At 39.5% G+C, this 10,816-nt stretch overlaps 1 protein-coding gene across 1 annotated transcript in view; it reads left to right on the plus strand.

Moving 5' to 3' along the window:
* Ace2 (angiotensin I converting enzyme 2) overlaps nt 1-10,816 on the plus strand; it is a 56,933-nt gene that overhangs the window by 8,703 nt on the left and 37,414 nt on the right. Inside the window, exon 2 of the mRNA XM_008840876.2 lies at nt 10,000-10,158. Within this exon, the coding sequence (XP_008839098.1) occupies nt 10,000-10,158 (159 nt within the window). The remainder of the gene's footprint in view (nt 1-9,999; nt 10,159-10,816) is intronic.

Genomic DNA, 10,816 nt, shown 5'->3' on the forward strand with positions numbered 1-10,816 from the left:
GTTTAACTTTTCAAAGAACCAGCTCTTAGATTCATTGATTCTTTGTATTGTTTTCTTTGTTTCTATTTCCATTCTTGTGGTTTTTAAATTTTTCATAATCTTTGCTTGAGTGGTCCAATTCTTCAACTTTATCGTCCAATGTTGATATTCTGTTTTCCGTTTCATTCATTCTTGTGGTGAGACTTCCCCCTGTTGTTTTAAGTTGGCTTGTTGAGTTTTTCACTTCCTTCTTCATTTCTGCCTGAGTTTTCTTCAATGTTTCTCTTTTGTGAATTCATTCAGAAGTTTATCCTTATCTTCTTTCAGTTCTTTGATTTGTTTGTTCATGTGTTCTTTAAATTCGTTGAATTCCTTAATTATGTTTATGATTGTTCTTTTAAATTCTGTGTCCAGGGTTATCTCTCAGGGGTTCTCCTTGTAGAACTCTTCTATAGGACTGGTGGAGTTTGGTGGGGACATAATGTTTTGGTTTTCCGTTTTATTATTATTTTGTTGTGATTTTGGCACATGAATTTCTTTTGTTGTTTGTGATTCTAATATGAGAATTAAATTGAAGCATGCTTCTGTTTTTGTTATTGGTCTGCCTTGGTCCTTTTCTTATCGTTTATATAAAGCTAGTTGGTCCATGTTTCAGGTTCTCTCAGGTTTTATTTTGGAGGGAGCTGATGGCTTCATATCAGGAGCACCCACAGAATTCCACATTAGGTTCCAGTCAGGCACATTCAGGGTTTCTTCTAAGGTTTGGACGCCTACTTGTGAGAACTCAGAGCAAAATTTGGGAAGTTCCCTAAGGGGGAGGGCAATTTTGGAACTCTCAGTCTGCTGAGTTCTCAGCCCCTATGCCAGAGGAGGGCCAGAAACAGGCACTCTCTGGTGGTCTTCTGAGATCACAGCCACTACACAGATGGAGGTCAGAACCTCCCCTCTCAGGCTGTCTGCTAAGATCTCAGCCTTATTCTATCAAAGCCAGGTCTGCCCTGGGGCCTTGGGAGGGGCCTCAGACAATTCCGGTTAGGGAGTTGGGTACAGTGCAGTTAGGGGAAGCTCACCACCACTTGGAGGCAGGATCCAGTTGCTCTCAGGCAGTCCCCTGTGTTTGCAACGCCTATGCCAGAGGGAGGACAGAAACAGGCACTCTCTGGTGGTCTGCTGATACCACAGAACACAGATCAGGTTTCTCTTTAATCCCATCACTGAGGAGGCAGAGGCAGGTGGATCTCTGTGAGATTGAGGCCAGCTGGGTCTAGATAGTGAATTCCAGGTGGGCTGGGGCTATGTGAGAGCCCATCAGAAACAAGACAAAACAACAAAAACAACAACAAAAGACCCAAATTTCTAAAGTGATCTACATTTTCTTTCCTTTTGTGATATGTGTGGTTAGCTCCATTCATAATAATCTTGTCTCCTTGAAAGACTATGTTATTCTTGGCCAAAAAAAAAAAAAAAAAAAAAAAAAAAAAAAAAAAGCAAGATCACCCCATTCCCCAAAGGATTTGGATAGAAACTGGCAATAAAATCAGATACAATTCCAACAGGAGGCATTGGAGAAGAACCAAGCTGGGTCTATAAGTATTTGATATGACATTATATATGTATTTTGATCATATTAGTCTCAGGACTAATATAACATATCCAGCTAAAAACAAAGTCCCTCCCTGTGCAGACAGTTTGATGTGCTTCATAGGAAAGATGAGTTTTCAATTTATATCTATGCTTCTATACTAACAGGTGGGTTCAGTAATTAATATGCAAAAACTTCAATTTGAAAAATAAAAATAGATTTTCAAGCAGTTCATAAATTCAGTAAAAATTAATTATAAGCTTGTCTTATGCTGCACAATAAACCTACCCCCACTTTAGAGAAAATGCAGATTGAATATTCAGCATTTAAATAGTAATTAATGTTTCAGTAAAATGATATCGCTTTCTTTTAAAAAAGATTTAAAAAAATTTTTCTATGTCGAGTGTTTTGCTTGCATGCATGTGAGTGTACCATGTATGTGCCTGGTGAACACGGAGGTCGGAAGAGGGCCTGGGAGTGGAGTTACAGATGGTTGTGAGCTGCCATGTGGATGCTAAGAATGGAACACTAATCCTCTGTAAGAGCAGCCAGTGCTTTTAACTGCTGACCCACCTCTTCAGCCGATATTACTTTCTTAGGCATTCCCCATTCTTTGTAAACTTAACTGTGGCTTGATTTTTGAAATAAGATCCTTTGTAAATCTTCAAGAGTATTGGAATGGAAAACTTGTAAATTCATTGTTTAATCAAAACATTAATAGGAGGTAAATCATAAACCTAATGGGGAAGATAAATTGGAACAAATAAGAATTGAGGCAAATAGATAAAATCTTCATGTGTGTAGTCATATGTGTATATGTGTCTTTGTGTTTGTAGGTGTGAGCATGCATGTGTGTGTGTGTGTGTGTGTGTGTGTGTGTGTATGTTTCTGTGTGTGTGGCCAGAGGGGTTAACCATAGGCGTCATTTCCCAGGATCCATTGACCTCATCTTTGAGACGGGGTCTCTTGTTGAACTAGAGCTCAGTGATTTAGTTAGATTGGCTGGCCAGAGAACCCCAGGGATCTTGTTGTCTCCATCTCTTCCATGCTGGGATTACAAGCAAATGCTACTATGGTGTCTTTTTTTACATGCGTTCTGGGGACTAAACTCAGGTCCTTATGCTTACACAGAAAAACATTTTACTGATTGCCATATCCTAGGCCCCTAAATCACCGTTCTATTTGTTAACTCAACTCAGTCCTGACCTTCCCTTGTACAAAGATAAAGCAATATTTTAGGGAGAATTTGGGACTTTCTCACAGCAATTTTAAAAAAAGGCATGCTTGATTTTTAAAAAAATATTCTATTTATTATTTTATCATTTTTATTTTGTGTGTATGTATTGCCTACATGTATGTAAGTGCACCCATGTCATGCAATACCTGTGAAGGACAGAAGAGGGCATTGAATTTCCTGGAACTGGAGTTTCAGACAGTTGTTAGGTGCCATGTGGGTGCTGGGATTCAAACCTGGGTCTTCTGCAAGAACAGTCAGTGTTCTTAAGCACTGAGCCATCTCTCCAACCCCCATGCTTGATTCTTAATAGCAACGTTGGAAGATTTCCAGCAGCATAGAGGTTCTCTGGAACATTTTAATTCTGGACAGAGCAAGAAGATTTCAGAATTTGATAGTTACTGTGACAATTGTCCCATCCTGCCCATGTAGTTGAAGTGGGTGTTGAGACTGCCTTGTAAACTGTTTCTTAGTATGTTATGAGTTATTTGGTGAGAGTAGGAAGCCAATGCTTGTTCTTTGATGATCCCTAGGAATTCTTCAGCACCTCTGCTGTAACCCGTGCAGTCTCTTGGGCATGCCCATTTCCCTTGCCTATTCCTGTCTCCACGGGAACGCAGAGATCAGAAATGCTAAATAAACTGCTATAGGGAAGAATGTTGGCTTAATCCCTGTTTCTAATGGTTCCATCATATGATTCATGATGCATAAAATACTCATATATGAGACCAACAATGGGGAAATGTCACTGTGAAGGAAACTGGACTTCAGGTTGAGCATTTTTTTCCCGTAAGATAAAATTGAGGAAAAATAAGTGTTTATAAATGTTTAAAAGTTCCAAATATGAAACCTCTCATCCAACTCATCTAAAATATACAAAAGTAAGATTTTTTAAAAAATCTTTTTGAGACAGGGTCTCCCTGTAGCCTTAGCTAGCCTAGAACTCACTGTGTAGACCAGGCTGGCCTTGAGCTCACAGAGATCCACCTGCTTCTACCTCTCAAGTGCTGGGACTAAAGGAGTGCACCACCACACAAAAGTAAGTTTTTGAATGGTAAGATGGAGCAGTAGAATCCATATAACTTAGGTTACTTACTCTATTGAATAAAATACATTTTTTAAAATGTGCAAATCTGTGGTCATCGCTAAAAAGAGGATGAGTTGATCTCTGAACCTGATATGGCTTTAAGGGTTCTATCTAGAAACTGGGCCAGCCTAAGGGACTCCAGGATAGAGATTTTCCTAGGAGGTGCTGGAATTTAAGGTCCTGGACAGATGCTAAGTTTGTTTTTTTTTTCTCCAGTTTTTCATCTCTGTCTTCAGAGAATTTTCACATGTTTAGGGGAAGAAATAGTTTGGAGGTTGCAGAAATCTAGCATTGTTCAGGGGATAGCAAGCTATAGATAAAGAAAAAATAAGATGTCAATACTCCATATCTCAAACAACTTTCTATGAAAAGGATTTATTTATTTATATTTAATTGAAGAGTTAATTATTATTTATTGTATATTAACTAATTATCAGTGCATCACATATTTTTCTTTTTTTCTTTTTTTTCTTTTATTGGTCTTTTTGAGACAGGGTCTCCCTGTAGCCCCAGCTGACCTGGAACTCACTATGTATATCACGCTGGCCTCAAACTCATGGAGATCCACCTGCCTCTGCCTCCCGAGTGCTGGGATTAAAGGAGTGCACCACTACATCACACATTTTTCAATGGAATAGTTACATATTGTTCTAGCTTGTGTCTCCATTGCTGTGACAAAACACTCTGACCAATACCAACTTGGGGAGGAAAGGGTTTATTTGGCTTACATCTCCTGGGTCACAGTTCATCACTGAAGGATCCCAAGGTAGGAACACAGGGCAGGAACTTGGAGGCAGAAGCTGAAGCACAGGCCATGGAGGAATGCTGCTTACTGGCTTGCTCCCCTGGCCCCTGCTCAGCCTGCTTTCTTAGAAAAACATAGGCCCACCTGCCCAGGGGTGGTACCACACATCACTCAGTAATCAAGAAGCTGCCTCGCAGATATGGCCACAGGCCTGTCCAATGGAGGCAATTCACCAATTGAGTCTCCCTTAACCCAGGTGTGTCAATTGACACTAAAGCTATCCAGCACACATATTTAAGTATATAAATATTTCATAGGCTTTAAAAATTTACTATAGTTCTTCATTGAAAGCAGGGATCAACAAACTTTTCAATAAAGGATTGAGCGGTATATCTTCTTGGCTTTGCAGATCACAACTACCTAGCTCTGCAGTCGTACAGCCAAAGTAGTCATAGGCAATACTTCATGAATTTATGTGCTGCTTTCCAATAAAACATTAAGAAAGAACAGACCAAAGGCTATAATTTATCAGCTGTGATTAAAGGGTGAAGCTTTGATTTATAATTTGAAAAAGAAATAGATAGGTCATAAAGATTTGTCTAGAAAATATGTTTATATGGTACTAATTCTATGTAATTATATTAATAACATGGATAGCTGTGTACTTCAGAACATGGAAAACTATATTCTCCTTTCCTCACTCCAGAATGCTTTTTTTTTTCTTAAATTGATTTTGTTTTTGAAACTTTTCACTTTTTGCAATTTTCATGCAGTATAATTTGATGGTAATTAGGTATCCTCCCCTATCCATACCACCCCTTACTGCCCCACACAATTATATATATATATATATATGACCTATAGAGTCTAATTTATGTCCCCTCATGTACTTAAATGTATCAATATCCACTGGAGCCTGGTTATCCTACGAAGAATCTCATCCTTGAAAGAGACTGTGTCTCCTTCTCCCGGCAGTAATCAGTTGCCAAAGTTCCTTAGGCTGGGTTGGGGTCTCTCATCCATTTCTCCACATCTATGCTGGCATTTTGTCTGGTTTCAGCTTTCATGGGACTTGTGCATGTTGTTACCATTGCTTTGAGTTCATGTGAGTAACTGGAAAACTCTGTTTCCTTGTGGTCATCCATCACCTTTGGCTCTTACAATCTTTCTGACCCTCTTCTGCAATGATCTCTGAATCTTGGGAGGCAGAAGTTTGATATAGGTGCCAGATTCAGGGATAAGCACTCTGCAGCCCCTTTCTCTCTGCACATTGACCAGTTGTGGATTTTTGTGTTAATCACCATTTGCTGCATAAGGAAACTTTTCTGATGAGAGCTGAGAATGCATTAATCGAGATGGGTACAGCAATAAGTCATTAAGAGTCAGTTTAATACAATAACTATTTAGTAAAAAACTAGTATTAGGCTCTCCCCTATGTCTTATGACCTGTCTAGATTTAGCTTTCTAAGCCTGATATCAGTGTCAGGTATGGGCTCCATCTTGTGAAGTGGATCTTAAATCCCATTAGAGAGTGCTTGGTTATTCCCATGGTGTTCAAGTCACTATTGCACCAGTGGGCGTATCTTGGCAGGCCAGTTGTTGTAATTCGTGGGATTCGCAGGTGAGTAAGGTTGGTGATTATTCTTCCTTCCAGATGCATGCATATGAACTGTGAACGCTAGCCAGTAGTTATGAGGCTCTGAAGTCAACACAGAATACAGTGTTTTTTAAATTCATTATCATTTGAATTAAATTTTGAAACATCACATAAAAAGTTATCAGATTCACTATTGCTTTTGTTTTGAGACAAGGGCTCATTATGCATACCTGCCTGGTCTAGAACATGCCATGTAGATCAGTCTGGCCTTGAACTCACACAGATCCTCCTGCCTCTACCCCTGCCACCACCACCAAGTGCTGGGAATAAATATGTGTACCACCACACCTGGCTTGCTTTATTATGGCATTTTCATACATATTTTGTTCATGTTCAAGTCCTCACTGTCTTCCTGCCCTTCTTTTGCTCCCCTCTTGCTGGTCCTGTCCCTCCTCCCCAATAGCCCCCCTTCTTATGTTTTCATGTCACATTTGTTTTATTCCCCTTTCTTTCTGCTTTCTGTTTTTTCCTTTCATTTCCCTGGAACTTGCTATGTAGACCAGGCTGGCCTTGAACTCACATAGATCTGCCTACCTCTGCCTCCTGAGTACTGGGATTAAAGGCATGCGCCACCATGCCTGGCTTAGCAGTTTATATTTCTTTTTTAAAAATATTTTGTTTATTATATAATTCTCACAGGATATAAATATGGTATTCCTTACAGTTAGAGGCAAAAGTCTGAGTGAACTTCTTGTGTTTGTCCTCCCCTCATGTGTGGCTGAAGGAAATTTTACTGTTTTAGTTGCATTTTGCTTGTTTTTGCACAGAGGGAGTGTGGAATGCCATCTATTTTATCTGAACTTGCTCCTTTAAGATAAGGAACTATATAAACTTTGCTCTGTGTTTCATTGTATACATCAGTCAGGCCCCAAAACACCATATAGCTATCAACTACTGTGTGAACAGTCTAATAGGGGTATATGAACTTATTTTGATTTTCTCCATAGCAACTAAACTGTCTGTTTTATTTAGGCTCAGGAGCCTTAGGGTGAGGATATGGAATAAATTGTAAATAACATTAAAAAGAATAGTTTGGCAAAGAGCACTCTAGCTTCAGAGAGCAAAATTCAAGTCAATGTTAAGTAATTTTTTGCTTCATAAAATATAGTACTTAAAAAGTGACAATGACAAGTAAAATCAAATCACATGGTCTTGAAGTTCACACTTTCAATATAGTAAAAATTCTAAGATTGAAGCATTTTGGCGATTGTGAGTTGTTTCCAAAATAGATCAAGAACAAAATTAATTATTCTTATAATTTGTTATCAAAGTTTTACTAGAAATTTCACTCAACAGTAAGTAATCCTAAACTACAGGAAGAAAATTAGATAATGGTAAGTGAGAGATAGCATAGACCAGTTTGTTTTGTTGAGGAAACTACACTTCCCATAGTTCATTCCTTCCCACTCATGCATGGGAGAGAGACTAGGGTGCGTCCAATACAATTTATAGGACAATAATTCAGACCATTAGTTGCAGAGATAAATGCATTTGCTATGAGGCCCTAGTGCTTCCAAGGACTAGCTATGTAATCTAGGAAAAATTACTTTCCTACTGTGTACCTCATTGATCTCATTTTTCAAATGGAGATGATGATAGCTTTCTCAGAAAGTTGCTGTATGTGGACACTAATGGAGAAGCAGTTCCTGAGGGGTTGTAGATGTTCAATAAAGAGAAATGCCTTTCTGTTCTCATTGTCACAACCTTCGGTATCTCTTCTCTGGTCCATTACCTCAGCTTCCATGTATCATTTCACCTTTGTCACATGACTGCTCAGAACCTCTCAGTGACTGTCTCACACTCACAGGATAACCGTGAAATTCTGTAGCATGGAAAGTACATTCATGCCTGGAGGCCTGCCTTTGCAATTTGTACTAGTTATCTGTTATTTAAGAAGTCATCAGCCCAAGGTTAGAGGATTAGACAAACACACATTTATTTCACACTTTTTTGGTTCAGAAGTCCAGGCATCGATCTTTTATTTCTAGGTTTCATAAAGGTGCCTTCAAGATGCTGACAGTGTTCTCATCTGAGCTTCGCCTAGTGGTGAGACACATCTTACTTCTGAGCTAGGTGTGGTTAGGGTAAATATTCAGATCTTTTCAATACTGCTGAACTGAGGTTCTTAGTTCATTGCAGGATGCTAATGAGAGGCCATGTTCCGTTTCTTGCCATGGAGCCTTTTCCACAGGATAGCTCATAACATGGCATCTTGCTGCATCACAGTCCACAAGGGAGAGGGCCCGATAACAAGATAAAATTTCAAAACCTATGCAATGTAAATATATGTGTCCTATCATTTTTGTTCCATGCTGTTGGTTAGAATCCAGTCACAGGTCTATTCTTATTTAGGGGGTATCACATAAGGGAGTGATCATCAGAACATGGGCATCATGGGAGTCATCTTAGATAGAGTCTGTCTGCCACAGGCTCCTAGATGGCATGCTGGTGGTTGATTGCCAGCTCCACTTTCTCTCTAAGCCCCTTTATTAACATACAAAAATGGTGACAATGGTTTTCTATCACATGATGCTTGAAAGAGGCAAGCTATTTTGCAAAGCATTCTATATCCATCCAACTCCTAACTGTTTCAAGGTTTACTTAAGTCTCATCTCTTCTAGGAGCACTTGACCAAATTTGGAACCCTACTTGAATTTTTAACTTCTTATAACAGAAACTGTTTGCCTCACTGGTAGCTCATATGCTATTATGTACTTATGTTTCATTAAGCAATCATGCATAATGAGTATCATACCCATATGATAAAACTTTAAGCAACTTAAGCACAAGAACTTTTCCTCTACAAGCAAAAAAAACAGCATTGATTGAATGCTTAGGATGTGTCAGGCCCTCTGGTAAGCATGTTATTATTAGTCAATTATCCTCATTCTTAGAAGACTCATTTAATCACAAATCATGTTATGATTTTTTTTCATGCATGAGAGCTCTAGCTGGAAGAGGTAATTTGTCCAATGTCACACACTAGTCAGAGGTATCTGACTGTAGGAGTGGAGCCCATATGCTACCTATTTGTAGGGCCTAAGGTGGTATGATGCACAAAGCAGTTGGTTTTAGCTTTTGACAAGTGGAAGTGACTTTGTGTACTGAGAGAAGACTGCATCAGAGAAGTTTGGAAACGTTCACTTTCCTACTTATAATCAAGATGGAGCTGTAGACAGGCAGGTGTAGCTCAGCATCATCACCTGTTTGTTGATTTCTGTTGCTGTTGGAAAATCACTGGGGAGCCTTCCTTTGAGATAATAATTTAAGGTCAGAATCCCTGTCCTAAGTCATGGTACTCAGGAGCTTATTGTGATCTGGTTCTTATTTCTCATGGTTCCAATGGTCACGAGGGACTGTATTTCCACTATTTCCTCTCTGAGTTCTACTAGGTTCTCCTTTTAGAGCATTCATCCCTAAATCTTAAGCCAACTTACCTACGTCACAGTACTAAGGCCATAATTATGTTCCAGGGCCTCACAGTGTGAATTATCTGTGAGAATTTACTTCCAGTTCTAGGGACAGGACCCTTGGGAAAACCAGGCACTGGGCCAGAAAGACAGTGGCCAAAGAGTGGCCTGGTTACTCTTAACCTAAACCTTGACCTTCAGCAAAGTAAAGGAGCAAGTTATTCAGGAAATAGTAGATATTTCAGCAGATGTTCCTTGGACTCCATCTTCCATGCAGCTTGAATTTTATCTTATTTATTTTTCAGAATGAGGCTGCGATGAAATGGTCTGCCTTTTATGAAGAACAGTCAAAGCTTGCCAAAAAGTACTCACTACAAGAAATTCAGGATCTTGTCATTAAGCGTCAGCTGCAGGCTCTTCAGGAGAGTGGGGCTTCAGCTCTCTCACCAGACAAGAACAAACAGGTATGCTGGTGAATGTTTCACTCCTGATCGTTGGAATGCTTGAGAAGTAGTAAACACTGATATCCCCACTGGATGACTCCTTTATCTGGAAAAGATAGTAATGGCAACAGTAGAAAGTACTCTGCGCTTAAATGTGGTGAACATATAATTTAAGATCCAAACTAGATTCTCTTTGAGAGTGAAAGAAGGCACTGGGGTTCTGCTGCACAGGAGTGAGCAGAAATATAATATTCATTCTGTCACCTGTGGTCTGCACCCACGAAGGCAGTCTAGGAGTCTTCTAGAGAAATTTCCTTTTTTACATCACTAAATGCTGTGGCTGGCTCATGTCAGCCTCAGTGTCAGTGAAGTCTCCAAGTCTCCTACATAAATATTGCTGTAAAGTGGCACTTAAAAAAAACCCCTATTCTGGGGCTGGAGAGATGGCTCAGAGGTTAATAGCACTGGCTGCCCTTGCAGAGGACCTGGGTTCGATTCCCAGCACCCACATGGCGGCTAACAACTGTCTGAAACTCCAGTTTCAGGGGAATCTGACGCCCTCTTCTGACCTCTGTGGGCATTGCATGACACAGGTGTGCTTACATACATGCAGACAATACACTCATACACACAAAAATAAAAAATAATAAATAAAATTTTAGAAAAGACCCTATCTTGA

This window comes from Nannospalax galili, unplaced genomic scaffold, assembly GCF_000622305.1.
Source record: "Nannospalax galili isolate Female #2095 unplaced genomic scaffold, S.galili_v1.0 scaffold521, whole genome shotgun sequence".
Classification (NCBI taxonomy): Eukaryota; Metazoa; Chordata; class Mammalia; order Rodentia; family Spalacidae; genus Nannospalax; species Nannospalax galili.